The sequence below is a fragment of the Zophobas morio genome, unplaced genomic scaffold (genome assembly GCF_036711695.1).
Source record: "Zophobas morio isolate AGI-343-1 ecotype UQ-CSIRO unplaced genomic scaffold, CSIRO_AGI_Zmor_V1 ptg000008l, whole genome shotgun sequence".
Lineage (NCBI taxonomy): Eukaryota > Metazoa > Arthropoda > Insecta > Coleoptera > Tenebrionidae > Zophobas > Zophobas morio.
In genome coordinates, this window is record NW_026972113.1 from 1,272,003 (window position 1) to 1,286,217 (window position 14,215).

Below are 14,215 nucleotides of genomic sequence, written 5' to 3' on the forward strand. Positions count from 1 at the left end.
AATTCGGAAGTTAGCTGCAAAGCTTCCAGAATTTTTTTGATTTTTTAATAAAATGCCACCTATAGAAAACTAAGATCGTCCGCTTTATCGACCACTCAAGCCCGAATGGCTAACTTATCCGGCTCAAAAATTCGTAAACGCGACCAAAAAACTTCAAGGAATCGACTGGTATAAACCACAGCACTGTATCTTGAACCGTTTTGAAATGGTGAAACCGTAAACTCGAAAATTATTTTTTACATCTTTGACAATTAAGCTCTCAGTTTTCTAAAAATTGTCATCTTTATTAATTCGAACTTTTGAGCACGAATCCACTACACTTCGGAAAGTGGTCTGTAAATTTTTATTTAACCCAGATTTTACAAACCTACTTCACAGCAACACTAAAGCTCAAAATCCCTATAAAACCTCCCACAATAACTAGAAATAATGTAATTTCCCCTAGTCCATAAATTCCTAGTCCATCCACGTAAACATTTCCGCGCTCTTTTAATTTCATTTAATCGACCGTAACCGCGAAACAGGATGCTGGAAACAGCTTATCTAAAAACCGTCAGAGCGATACAGAAATCCAGCGCACTGTTCTAAATTAGATCGAAATGTTGCCAATTCCGCACATGAATATGTATCGTTAGTTTTCAGCGGTTTTTTATTCCATGTGTTTTATAGCTGTTGATGCGGTGTGGTGAAATTAATCGACATAATTCCCCAAACACCAATAAAATTTCTAATTTAGACACAAAGTGCAATCTGGAATGCGTAATCAGTGAGGAGATAAATGGTGTTGTCGGCCCCTACATTAGTGATACTTCTCTTTAAATATTTAGAGAATCAATATTCGTTTGTATGAGCAGGTAATCCGATTTGTTAATGCACACAGTGGAGATTTTTAATCTCGTTACAGTGGACGGATTTATCACAAATAACCTTCAACTTGGCGATTACTTAAATGTGTAATTTCAACCGACTGTCTTTTTTATTGCTTTTCACCGTTTACGAAGAGATAAAGTGTACAATGTGAGCGCCCGGATTCTTCCGGTGAAATTCTTGCTTCAACAGGTTCGCAGGGTCAACAGACGTTTTTACGAAAGTTCCAGCCGTGTTGCATGCAAATTGGACAACTTTTAACAAAAAAAGTTAGCGTGGTTAATTTGCTTTGAAAAGTGGTGGATATGTTGATTGTAGGTCGACAAGAGACCTATTTTATTTATTTTCTTTTTTTTTAGGAAAAGTGTTTACCCGGTGGCTATTTTTAGTGGTCATTAATTACTGTTTACACGCTTTTGTAACGCAAACTTACTTAATGTGGGTATTTGGCCGTTGCTTACAAAACAGACTAAATAAACACGATTTGCTAGAATTTCCAGCAGCGTGTAGACGCGTTAAGCTAATTAGACTAACTAGATGGGAATAACATAAAGACGTAGTATTTGGAATTTACAAGAGGTTTAGTGCAACTGCAAAAACTTAATTTTCGCACTTTGAAAATTTAATCCCACCGACTGCGCCATTTTCGCACACTTAATGGAAGCTTAAACGTTACAACACACAAAAATTGTCACAAATTGTCTTCGAGACTACAATTAATACACAAATCCGAGTCTAACTTCCTCTAGTTGTGGATTTTATTTACTCTGTAAAGTTTGAAATTACGGCGAACTTAGCTCCTTCATTATTTTACATAATTGTCTTCATTAGAACCGCGGTTGTAATAAATACCCACGCTAACATCGCATTCGTTAGATTCCGACTCCGTTTTGTAATAACAAAACCCGAGTGTTTTCACCCATCTTTTCTTTCGTATTTGCACGGGAAATTGAAATGTAAAGTAAATAAAAAATAGCGCTTACGAGAGCGTGAATGATTAACAGCTTTTTTCTTTGTTTCAGTGCAAATGCCAGTGATCTTATATCTCGCCGAGGGGTTTTCTCCAGACGCTATTACGGTTCAGTGGAACAGGTATGATAAATTATGATTTATTGCTGCAAACTCGTCTTTAAAATAATCATAAACTCACTTGGAGGGATGATGAATGTGGAAATTTATTATGAATGAGATTCGGCGTTCGAAAATTTCATACAATTTCTATTAAATTTAAATCTAATGAACAAGTTTGTTAATGCGGTGAATGTTAAATAAACGCTGGTTTACACCTCTATAGCCACAACGAAATGGGGCGCAATTTTGTTATTGATTTCCACATCGTTTTTTAAATTAACTTCGAATAACGTAACAACGAGTTGGGTTATATCGACGGAAGACGCCTTTGTTAACATTTCAAAAAGTAAATACGCAAATAAACTGATGGAAAATTTGTGCGTGAGCCCGGCGCATCCACCAATTTTGAATTTAAATTACATTTTCAAACAAATATGGCTAATTAATGTTTTTGTTTCGCTTCAATGATTGTCAAATTTCTTCACTACTTTCACTCTAATATAATGATAGCGAAAAAAGAACTGATCATTTAAAGTTATTAATATTATATATTTTTCACATTTTAAATATAAACAAAATCGCAATCGATTTAAGAATATAATTCAATTTTTAGCAGATGAGTTCTAAGCACTGCTTTAACTGTCTGGCATAGATATGGGGAAAGTAAAAATTTATGAAAAAACGTTGAAGGAATAAAACTCAATAAATTCTCCACTCAAATTCAATTTTGTTAAGAGATCTTGAAATTTAAATTGAAAAAAAAACCTTCTGGTATAAATGTACTTCTAGTTATTAAAATTGATATGTAAAATAATCGCAGTCTGGTTTGTACTGCTGTCAAAAAAGTTTTATTTGTGCCCTTGGGGTTTCAACGGAATCTAACTCCTATTGCAATAAATATTATAAATATGATTAAATATTATTCATACATTATTTTTTCTTCTATCGTTCTGGATATTAAAATCACTTCTACAGTATGTCAGTTCACAGTTGTCAAGTTTGACACCAATATACCTAACAAACGTGTTCATTGGTTGAGGCGATGGCAGCTGTCATAATATAAAAAAATCATCACAACTGAGATAGGGTGGGTGGGTGGGGTTTATATTTTGCTTTTGTCTTCTTAATATACATTGCCAACTTTTCAAAACAAGAAACTTAGAACATGGTTAAAATGGTACATTCTCAAAAGAAAATATGGATTTTGCAATTATGGGGCGGAGCTTATTTGCAAAATCGATATTCTTTTATACAAATTTTCTATTTTAAACATGTTTTAAGTTTCATGTTATAAAAAGAATTCTATACATTTTAAACAAAAAGGCAAAATATAAGCCCGCCCACCCGCCCTGTCGCAAATCTGATGATTTTTCTTATTCGCCGTGAACCAAGAGGGCGGAGCTTAACTGCAAAATACTTATTTCTTTACAATAAATTTAAACATTGAGTATCGTGTTGTTCAAAGAATACTATGTATATTGAGAAAAAAAGACAAAATATAAACCCCGCCCAGCCATCCCATCTCAATTGTGATGATATTTGTTACTCTTAGAAACTTAAAACACGTTTAAAATGGTAAATTTTTGTAAGGAAATATAAATTTTGCAATTAGGCTCCGCCCCTAGGTCTGCCAACGAATGAAAACCTCATTTCTATTTAGATCAGGGCAAAAATAGGTGGGGCTTAATATTCGGCTTTAATTTTTTCTTAATAAATGCAAATAGTATTCTTTGAATAGTACGATACACAAAAATATCTCTTACATGGTAATTTCTTATCGAGAATTAATAAGAATATTGCAATTAAATTCCGCTCCTTTATATTTTGCCCCGCCCATCGATCTGACAACGAGTGAAAAATTCATCACAATTGAGAACTGAGATCGGGGCGGGTTTGGGTGGGCCCTAATCTTTGGCTCTACTTTTTGTTTTAATTTACACAGTATTTTTTGACCAATACGATACTCAAAATCATGTTTTAATTTCTCGCAAAGAAACAAGGATTTTGTGGTTAAGCTCCGCCCCCTGGTTCACTGCGAATAAAAAAAGTCATCACAAATGAGATAGGGTGGGTGGGTGGGGTTTATAATATGTCTTTTTTCTTAACATATGCAGTCTTGTTTTCACAACAAGAAACTTAAAACATATTCAAAATGGTACATTTTTTTAGGGAAATATGGGTTTCGCAATTACGGTCCGCCTTTCGTTATAACAACATATGAAAAATTCATCCCGATTGAGGTCATGACGGATGGGTGGAGCTTCTTTTTTGCTTTTCCTTTTTATTTAATACATTTAGTTTTCTTTGTATAACACGATTACCCAAGAACATATTTTACATAGTAATCTTTGCTAGAAAAATACGGATTTTACTATTAAGCTCCGCCCCTCGGATTACGGTGAATAGAAAAAATCATCACAGTTGAGACAGGGCGGGTGGGTGGGGTTTATATTTTGTTTTTGTCTTCTTACTATACATAGTCATCTTTTCAAGAAACTTAAAACATGGTTAAAATGGTATATTTTTGCAAGAAAATATGGATTTTGCTGTTATGGGGAGGAGCCTAATTGCAAAATCGATATTTCTTTATACAAATTTTCCACTTGAGGCATGTTTTAAGTTTCATGTGATGAAAAGAAATGTTTTCTCATTAAAAAAAAGAGGCAAAATGTAAGCCCACCCACCCGCCCTCTCTCAATTGTGATGATTTTTTTTTATTCGCTGTGAACCAAGGACGCGGAACTTAACTGCAAAATACTTATTTCTAAGAAATTAAGAATATGTTTTTAAGTGTTGTGCAGCTTAAAGAATAGTATATATATATATTAAAAAAAAGGGCAAAATATTTACCCCGCCCACCCACCCCATCTTAATTTTGATGATTTTTTTTATGCTTAGAAACTCAAAACACAATTAACGTGGTAAATTTTTGTAAGAAGATATGGATTTCACAATTAAGCTCCGCCCTCGGCTTACGACGAATAAAAAAATCATCAGAATTGAGACATGGTGGGTGGGCGGGGCTTATATTTTGCTTTTGTCTTCTTAATATACATAGCTATCTTTTCAAGAAATTTAAAACATGGTTAAAATGGTACATTTTTGCAAGTAAATATGGATTTTGAAGTTACGGGGCGGAGCCTAACTGCAAAATTCATGCTTCTTTAGACAAATTTTCCACTTTAGACAAGTTTTAAGTTTCATGTTATGAAAAGAAGTCTATACTTATTAAAACAAAGAGGCAAAATGTAAGCCCGCCCACCCGCCCCCTCTAAAGTGGAATGATTTTTTATTCGACGTGAAGCAAGGGGGCGGAACGTAACTGCAAAATACTTATTTCTAGGAAATTAAAAACAATTTTTAAGTGTCGTCTTGTTTAAGGAATACCATGTATATGAAGAAAAAAACGCAAAATATTGGCCCCGCCCACCTACCCCATCTCAATTTTTATGACATTTTTTATTCTTTAAAACTTAAAACACCTTTAAACTAGTAATTTTTTTAAGGAAATACTGATCTTGCAATTAACCTCCGCCCCTCAATCTGACAACTAATGAAAAAATCATCACAATTGAGATAGGGCGGTTGCGCGGAACTATATTTTGCCTTTTTTTTCTTAATATGTCTAATCTTCTTTCCCTTACAAGAAACTAAAAACATATTCAAAATGGAAAATTTTTCTAGGAAAATATGGATTTTGCAATTACGCTCCGCCCCTCGTTGTGACAACAAATGAAAAATTCATCCCGATTGAGGTCGTAACGAATGGGTGGAGCTTCTCTTTTGGTTTTCCTTTTTAATTAATGCATTTAGTTTTTTTGTACAACACAATTACCTAAGAACATATTTTACATGATAATTTCTGCTAGAAACATGCGGATTTTACTATTAAGCTCCGCCCCTGGGCTTACGGTGAATAGAAAAAATAATCAAAATTGAGACAGGGCGGGTGGGCGGGGCTTATATATTGTTTTCCTTCTTAATATACATAGCCATCTTTTCACAACAAGAAACGTAGAAGATGGTTTTTGCAAAGAAATATGAATTTTGCAATTACGGGGTGGAGCCTAATTGCAAAATCGATATTTCTTTATACAAATTTTCCACTTTAGACATGTTTTAAGTTTCATGATATGAAAAGAAGTCTACACATATTAAAACCAAACGGCAAAATGTATGCCCGCCCACCCACCCTTTCTCAATCGTGATGATTTTTTTTTATTCGTCGTGAACCAAGGGGGCGGAACTTAACTGCAATATACTTATTTCTAAGAAATTAAAAACATGTTTTAAAGTGTCGGGTGGTTTAAAGAATACTATGTATATTAAGAAAAAAAAGAAAAAATATTTACCCCGCCCACCCACCCCATCTCAATTCTGATAATTTTTTTTATTCTTAGAAACTCAAAACATATTTAAAGTGGTAAATTTTTGTAAGGGAATATGGATTTTGCAGTTAAGCTTCGCCCCTCGGCTTACGACGTATAAAAAAAATCATCAGTATTGAGACAGGGTGGGTGGGCGGGGCTTATATTTTGCCTTTGTCTTCTTAATATACATAGCCATCTTTTCAAGAAATTTAAAACATGGTTAAAATGGTACATTTTTGCAAGGAAATATGGATTTTGAAGTTACGGGGCGAAGCCTAATTGCAAAATCCATATTTCTTTAGACAAATTTTCCACTTTAGACATGTTTTAAGTTTCATGTTATGAAAAGAAATCTATACTTATTAAAACAAAGAGGCAAAATGTAAAAACGCCCACCCGCCCCTTCTAAATTGGAATGATTTTTATTCGCTGTGAAGCAAGGGGGCGGAACGTAACTGCAAAATAATTATTTTTAAGAAATTAAAAACATGTTTTTAAGTTTCGTGTGGCTTTAGGAATACTGTATATATTAAAAAAAGGTCAAAATATTTACCCCGCCCACCCACCCCATCTCAATTTTGAAGATTTTTTTTTATGCATAAAAACTCAAAACACGATTAACGTGGTAAATTTTTGTAAGGAAATATGGATTTTACAATTAAGCTCCGCCCTCGGGTTACGACGAATAGAAAAATCATCAGAATTGAGACAGGGTGGGTGGGCGGGACTTATATTTTGCCTTCGTCTTCTTAATATACATAGCCATCTTTTCAAAAAACTTAAAACATGGTTAAAATGGTACATTTTTGCAAGGAAATATGGATTTTGAAGTTACGGGGCGGAGCCTAATTGCACAATCCATATTTCTTTGAACAAATTTTCCACTTTAGACATGTTTAAAGTGGTAAATTTTTGTAAGGAAATATGGATTTTGCAGTTAAGCTTCGCCCCTCGGCTTACGACGAATAAAAAAATCATCATAATTGAGACAGGGTGGGTGGGCGGGGCTTATATTTGGCTTTGTCTTCTTAATATACATAGCCATCTTTTCAAAAAACTTACAACATGGTTAGAATGGTACATTTTTGCAAGGAAACATGGATTTCGCAGTTCTTTATACAAATTTTCCACTTTAGACATGTTTTAAGTTTCATGTTATAAAAATTATTCTACACTTATTACAATAAAGAGGCAAAATATAAGCCCGCCCACCCGCCCCCTCTAAATTGGAAGGATTTTTTTTATTCGCCGTGTAGCAAGGGGGCGGAACTAACTGCAAAATACTTATCTCTAATAAATTAAAAACATGTTTTTAAGTGTCGTGTGGTTTAAAGAATACTATATATATTAAGAAAAAAGGGAAAATATTAACCCCATCTCAATTGTGATGATTTTTTTATTCTTAAAAACTTAAAACACCTTTAAAATAGTAAATTTTTGTAAGGAAATATGGATTTTGCAATTAAGCTCCGCCCCTCAATCTGACAACTAATGACAAAATCATCACAATTGAGATAGGGTGGGTGGGCGGGGCTCCATTTTGCTTTTTTTTTAATATGTGTAATCTTCTTTTCCCGATAAGAAACTGAAAACATGTTTGAAAGAGTAAAAAAGAAATTAAAAAGGAACGGAAGTGTGGTTGCGTTATAAAAAAAAAATTGACGGATAATTAGAGCCTTTAAAAAATACTCCAATAAATCTTGTCTCTTAGTCCCTAATCCGTGAGCCGCAGGGATGTTTTAGGGAAACATGTACAAGTCTTTTCTTAGAATAGTTCCGCAAATCCCTCAGGAAAGATCAGTTTGTCTTGATGGATGGCGGAGCAAACTTTCAAACTTTCAGGGAAATCAGCCACCATTTGTTTGATTTTTTTTTCAGTATTGGTATAAAGACAAAAATGTTTTAAAAGTTCACCCGTATAACCAACCGACTGTACATTTATAATTCTAGAAAAGCTATGTTTCAACAGGGGATGAAATATAAATGTAAATTATTCACGAACGATTTCGTCATACAAATTTATACAGCTCATTTTTTCTATTTTTAATGATTTATTGAGAGATTTAAAAATTCCGAACTAATTGTACAATTGTACATTGTGCAAAAATATGTAAATTAAAAATTCATTATGAGTCCCGGCGCCTCCACCAATTTGTTCCAACCGTAATTATTTCTAAATTAAATTACAGAACTTTTTCAGCCAACATTTTCATATAGATTTAAAATTGTTACAACTACCACAATAAACCAGCAGAAACTAATAAAACTCACTCCATAACAATATTGGTACACCGAAAAACCAATTATGACTTGGACCTCGCTTGGTTATGAATATAAATTGCCGCCTGTTTTGTCTCTAATCACACACACTATCCCTATGTGTTAAAAATCAAATTCCCTGTTAATTTGAAGCCGATAATAACCCGACCCAACACAAAGACAATTAATTCACTATAATAAACAAATTCCAATCTATAACAGGAAATTACTCCACCTTGACTAAAACAGACACGCATATTAGGACTGGGGTTAAACACGTCCCAAGGGTACAAATTAGTTGCTTGGATAGAGTTCAATTCATCGATTCACATTGAGGTTAGCAAAACCACTCCAACAATTACAACATCACACAACTCACAACCATGTAAACTTAGATGAAAATTCCAGAAAATCGCCTGTTTTTCGCATTCCGACAAGGACATGCATGCTCTCGCTTACGAGCTTTCGCAGCTTTCCGTGTGATTTAATGATTCAATTAAGCGGCGCGAATTATCGAGTGATGCTCAAAGCAGTTTGGTGCTTTTTTTCAGCTGCAGCAGACTGAAAACGATGGGCAGGAGCACGGCAGGAGGTTCCGGATTGAAAATGGAGACTCTCCTGGGGAGAAGGATGAGGTCAGTGAGGGTATTGTTTATTCGGGCTTGTTTACAGTGACCGCACTGTATCACATTCTTTTGAATCTCTTTTGATTATGAAGCTTGAGTTTTTTTATAGATGTTCGGGTCGCCGAGCACGCCCGTGCTCGAGAATCCGGAGTATCAAACAAGATGGTACTTCAAGTATTTTCTTGGGAGATGTAAGTCGAGATAATTGCAAGAACGAGATCGTTTGTTCTGAACTGAAGGTTAATTGGCCCGGTTTAATCGCAAAAAATACAAGTGTACTGGTTATTGATTAGTCAAAGTGCTTGTTTTCCTCACGTATTCTACTGGCATGATAACATCTACGGGTCACTGTTATAGACGTACTTCGACTTCGATTGCACTAGTAGGTTAGTTACAGACTGGTACAGACTTGATAAAAAAATAATGTAAACTCAATTCGGACTCCCACCGAAAATATCGTACGCATGTTGCGGATTTAAATCAATTCGGGTGAACGAAATTTAATTCAGTTTGATTTATGTCAATTATCAGGGTTCAGGAACAAATTTATCTACCTAACTTGTCAGAGAACAAACCGATAAAATTATCGAAGCAAATAATTAATAATTTTAATTAGAATCACCACGTCAAAACAGTGACATGTGAAAAATGTTTTCACATATTTTCAACGTCGTCTGTATTTCCATTACTCATACCCCTCTTAATAATGTCGCCTGAGAACTTGTTTGATTTACAGACCAGAGTGCACTCAGGCCAATATCGTCTCTAAGCGATTTACCTATAAGTCGACTCTCGTTACAACGAATCAGTGAACAAAGTTCTTGAACATCTTAACGATTTAATTTATAATGTTCCCGAATGGCAAAATTTACATTTCAAATTGTATTATCAAACGGTAAAATGCTCACCAAAATTTTTCACCAACAATGAAATGACGTAATCTCCAAATTTTACAACAGTAGATTTAAATTTTATTTTCTCCGTCCCCTATAAGAAAAAACAGGGTGGGTGGGCGGGGCTAGTACTTGCTAAGATATGACTGATTTTGGCACATGAGATACACTCTAAGAAAAGAGAGGGCGGGTGGGTGGGGCTAGTACCTGCTATTGATATTTTTGGTTTTTCAATTTCTCTATTTTTCAACTTTAGATGTCTCAGTTTTTCAATATTTCAATGATGAGCTTTTTCAATTTTTCCCTTCTTCAAGTTTTCGATTTCTCGATTTTCCTATATTTCATAAAACGATTTTGTATTTTTGTCCTCTTCAATTTTCAAATTATGATGTTTCTAAATTTTCAGTATTCCGATTTCTGAAGTACATATTTTTTTATACTTTCCCATTTCTCGACGTCCCAAAGTTTCGTTTTCTCACTTCAAATCTTCAATTGGCGATTTTTCACGTTTTATTTTTCAAAATTCTAAGTTTTTCGATTTCTCGACTTTTCAGTTCTTCCTTATTTCAATTTTTCAATTTTTGGAATTTTTAAATTTTCGATTTTCCAATTTTTCTTTTTTTTGAAAAGAAAAGATTTCTCAATTAATCTATTTTTGATTTTCCCACTTCTCATTCTTCAATTTTTCGATTTTTCGACTTTGCTTTTTTGGATTTTCGATTTCCCAATTTTCCAGGTTTTTAATTTCTCAGTTTTTGGATATTTTTATCAGTTTTGGGATTTTCCAATATTTCGATCTTTCGATTTTAGGACTATTGGATTTTTTGATTTCTCGAGTTTTTATACTTAGATTTCTCTTTTTTTCAATTTTTAAAATTCTATGTTATTCGACTTCAGGAAATTCAGTTCTTCTTTATTTTTCAATTTTCCAATTTTTTTAAATTTCCGATTTTCCAATTTTTTTTTAATATTTCGACTTTTCAATCCTCTGATATTTCCATTTCTCGATGTCTCAGTTTTTGAATTTTTCGATGTTTCGATTTTTGGATTTCTCGGTTTTTCGCTTTTTTCTTTTGGGCTTTTCAATTTTTTAATTTTCCAATTTTTCGGTGTTTTGATTTTTCAAATTTTCATTTTTTTAAATTCTGGAGTTTCGATTTCTCGATTTGTCGATTTTTCAGTTTTTCAATTTTTGAACTTTAGATGTCTCAGTTTTTCAAAATTTCAATGATGAGCCTTTTTAATTTTTCTTTTCTTCAAGTTTTCGATTTCTGGATTTTTTATTTTTCGATTTCTCGATTTTCCTATGTTTCATGATACGATTTCTCTATTTTGTCCTCTCCAATTTTATGATTTTTAAAAATTTCGTTTTTTAAATTTTTCAAATTTTGATGGTTTTAAATTTCCAGTATTCCGATTTCTGAAGTATTTTTTTATATTTTCCCATTTCTCCGCTTCCCAAAGTTTCGTTTTCTCACTTCAATTTTTCAATTTCTCAAGTTTTTATTTTTCATAATTCTAAGTTTTTCGATTTCTCGAGTTTTCAGTTCTTCTTTATTTAAATTTTTCAATTTTCGGAATTTTTAAATTTTCGATTTTCCAATTTTTCTTTTTTAAGAAAAGAAAAGATTTCTCAATTAATCTATTTTTGATTTTCCCACTTCTCATTCTTCAATTCTTCGATTTTTCGACTTTGCTGTTTTGGTTTTTCGATTTTCCAATTTTTCCAGGTTTTTAATTTCTCAATTTTTGGATATTTCTATCAGTTTTGGGATTTTCCAATATTTCGATTTTTGGACTATTGGATTTTTTGATTTCTCGAGTTTTTAATTTTTGAATTTTGAATTTTTCGTTTAACTTCAGATTTTTCAATTTTCCGACAGTTTTATACTGAGATTTCTCTTTTTTATCAATTTTTAAAATTCTATGTTATTCGATTTCTGGACTTTTCAGTTCTTCTTTATTTTGCAATTTTCCAATTTTTTTAAATTTTCAATTTTCCAATTTTTCTTTTTTAAAATATTTCGACTTTTCAATCCTCTGATTTTTCCATTTCTCGATGTCTCAGTTTTTGAATTTTTCGATGTTTCGATTTTTTAATTTCTCGGTTTTTCGCTTTTTTCTTTTGGGCTTTTCAATTTTTTAATTTTCCAATTTTTCGGTGTTTTGATTTTTCTAATTTTTATTTTTTTAAATTCTGGAGTTTCGTTTTCTCGATTTGTCGATTTTTCAGTTTATCAATTTTTGAACTTTAGATGTCTCGGTTTTTCAATATTTCAATGATGAGCTTTTTCAATTTTTCCCTTCTTCAAATTTTCGATTTCTGGATTTTTTATTTTTCGATTTCTCGATTTTCCTATGTTTCATGATACGATTTCTCTATTTTTTCCTCTCCAATTTTACGATTTTTAAAAATTTCGTTTTTTGAATTTTTCAAATTTTGATGTTTCTAAATTTTCAGTATTCCAATTTCTGAAGTATTTTTTTATATTTTCCCATTTCTCGGCTTCCCAAAGTTTCGTTCTCTCACTTCAATTTTTCGATTTTTCACGTTTTTATTTTTCAAAATTCTAAGTTTTTCGATTTTTCGAGTTTTCAGTTCTTCTTTATTTCAATTTTTCAATCTTCGGAATTTTTAAATTTTCGATTTTCCATTTTTTCTTTTTTAAGAAAAGAAAAGATTTCTCAATTAATCTATTTTTGATTTTCCCACTTCTCATTCTACAATTCTTCGATTTTTCGACTTTGCTTTTTTGGTTTTGCGATCTCCCAATTTTCTAGGTTTTTAATTTCTCAGTTTTTGGATATTTTTATCAGTTTTGGGATTTTCCAATATTACGATCTTTCGATTTTAGGACTATTGGATTTTTGATTTCTCGAGTTTTTATACTTAGATTTCTCTTTTTTTCAATTTTTAAAATTCTATGTTATTCGACTTCAGGAAATTCAGTTCTTCTTTATTTTTCAATTTTCCAATTTTTTTAAATTTTCGATTTTCCAATTTTTCTTTTTTAAAATATTTCGACTTTTCAATCCTCCGATTTTTCCATTTCTCTATGTCTCAGTTTTTGAATTTTTCGCTGTTTCGATTTTTAGATTTCTCGGTTTTTCGCTTTTTTCTTTTGGGCTTTTCAATTTTTTAATTTTCCAATTTTTCGGTGTTTTGATTTTTCAAATTTTCATTTTTTTAAATTCTGGAGTTTCGATTTCTCGATTTGTCGATTTTTCAGTTTTTCAATTTTTGAACTTTAGATGTCTCAGTTTTTCAAAATTTCAATGATGAGCCTTTTCAATTTTTCTTTTCTTCAAGTTTTCGATTTCTGGATTTTTTATTTTTCGATTTCTCGATTTTCCTATGTTTCATGATACGATTTCTCTATTTTGTCCTCTCCAATTTTATGATTTTTAAAAATTTCGTTTTTTAAATTTTTCAAATTTTGATGGTTTTAAATTTCCAGTATTCCGATTTCTGAAGTATTTTTTTATATTTTCCCATTTCTCCGCTTCCCAAAGTTTCGTTTTCTCACTTCAATTTTTCAATTTCTCAAGTTTTTATTTTTCATAATTCTAAGTTTTTCGATTTCTCGAGTTTTCAGTTCTTCTTTATTTAAATTTTTCAATTTTCGGAATTTTTAAATTTTCGATTTTCCAATTTTTCTTTTTTAAGAAAAGAAAAGATTTCTCAATTAATCTATTTTTGATTTTCCCACTTCTCATTCTTCAATTCTTCGATTTTTCGACTTTGCTGTTTTGGTTTTTCGATTTTCCAATTTTTCCAGGTTTTTAATTTCTCAATTTTTGGATATTTCTATCAGTTTTGGGATTTTCCAATATTTCGATTTTTGGACTATTGGATTTTTTGATTTCTCGAGTTTTTAATTTTTGAATTTTGAATTTTTCGTTTAACTTCAGATTTTTCAATTTTCCGACAGTTTTATACTGAGATTTCTCTTTTTTATCAATTTTTAAAATTCTATGTTATTCGATTTCTGGACTTTTCAGTTCTTCTTTATTTTGCAATTTTCCAATTTTTTTAAATTTTCAATTTTCCAATTTTTCTTTTTTAAAATATTTCGACTTTTCAATCCTCTGATTTTTCCATTTCTCGATGTCTCAGTTTTTGAATTTT

General features: G+C 32.0%; 1 protein-coding gene across 5 annotated transcripts in view; it reads left to right on the top strand.

Moving 5' to 3' along the window:
• Nucleotides 1-14,215, top strand: part of LOC135124988 (GTPase-activating Rap/Ran-GAP domain-like protein 3) — a 223,287-nt gene that overhangs the window by 147,008 nt on the left and 62,064 nt on the right. For 4 of the 5 annotated variants that reach the window (XM_064050239.1, XM_064050242.1, XM_064050240.1 and 1 more), the window contains 3 exons: nt 1,890-1,959; nt 9,119-9,202; nt 9,303-9,384. In XM_064050239.1, the coding sequence (XP_063906309.1) occupies nt 1,890-1,959; nt 9,119-9,202; nt 9,303-9,384 (236 nt within the window). Of the gene's footprint in view, nt 1-607; nt 855-1,889; nt 1,960-9,118; nt 9,203-9,302; nt 9,385-14,215 lie in introns of those variants that run through there. The other variant, XM_064050243.1, reaches the window with a different exon arrangement.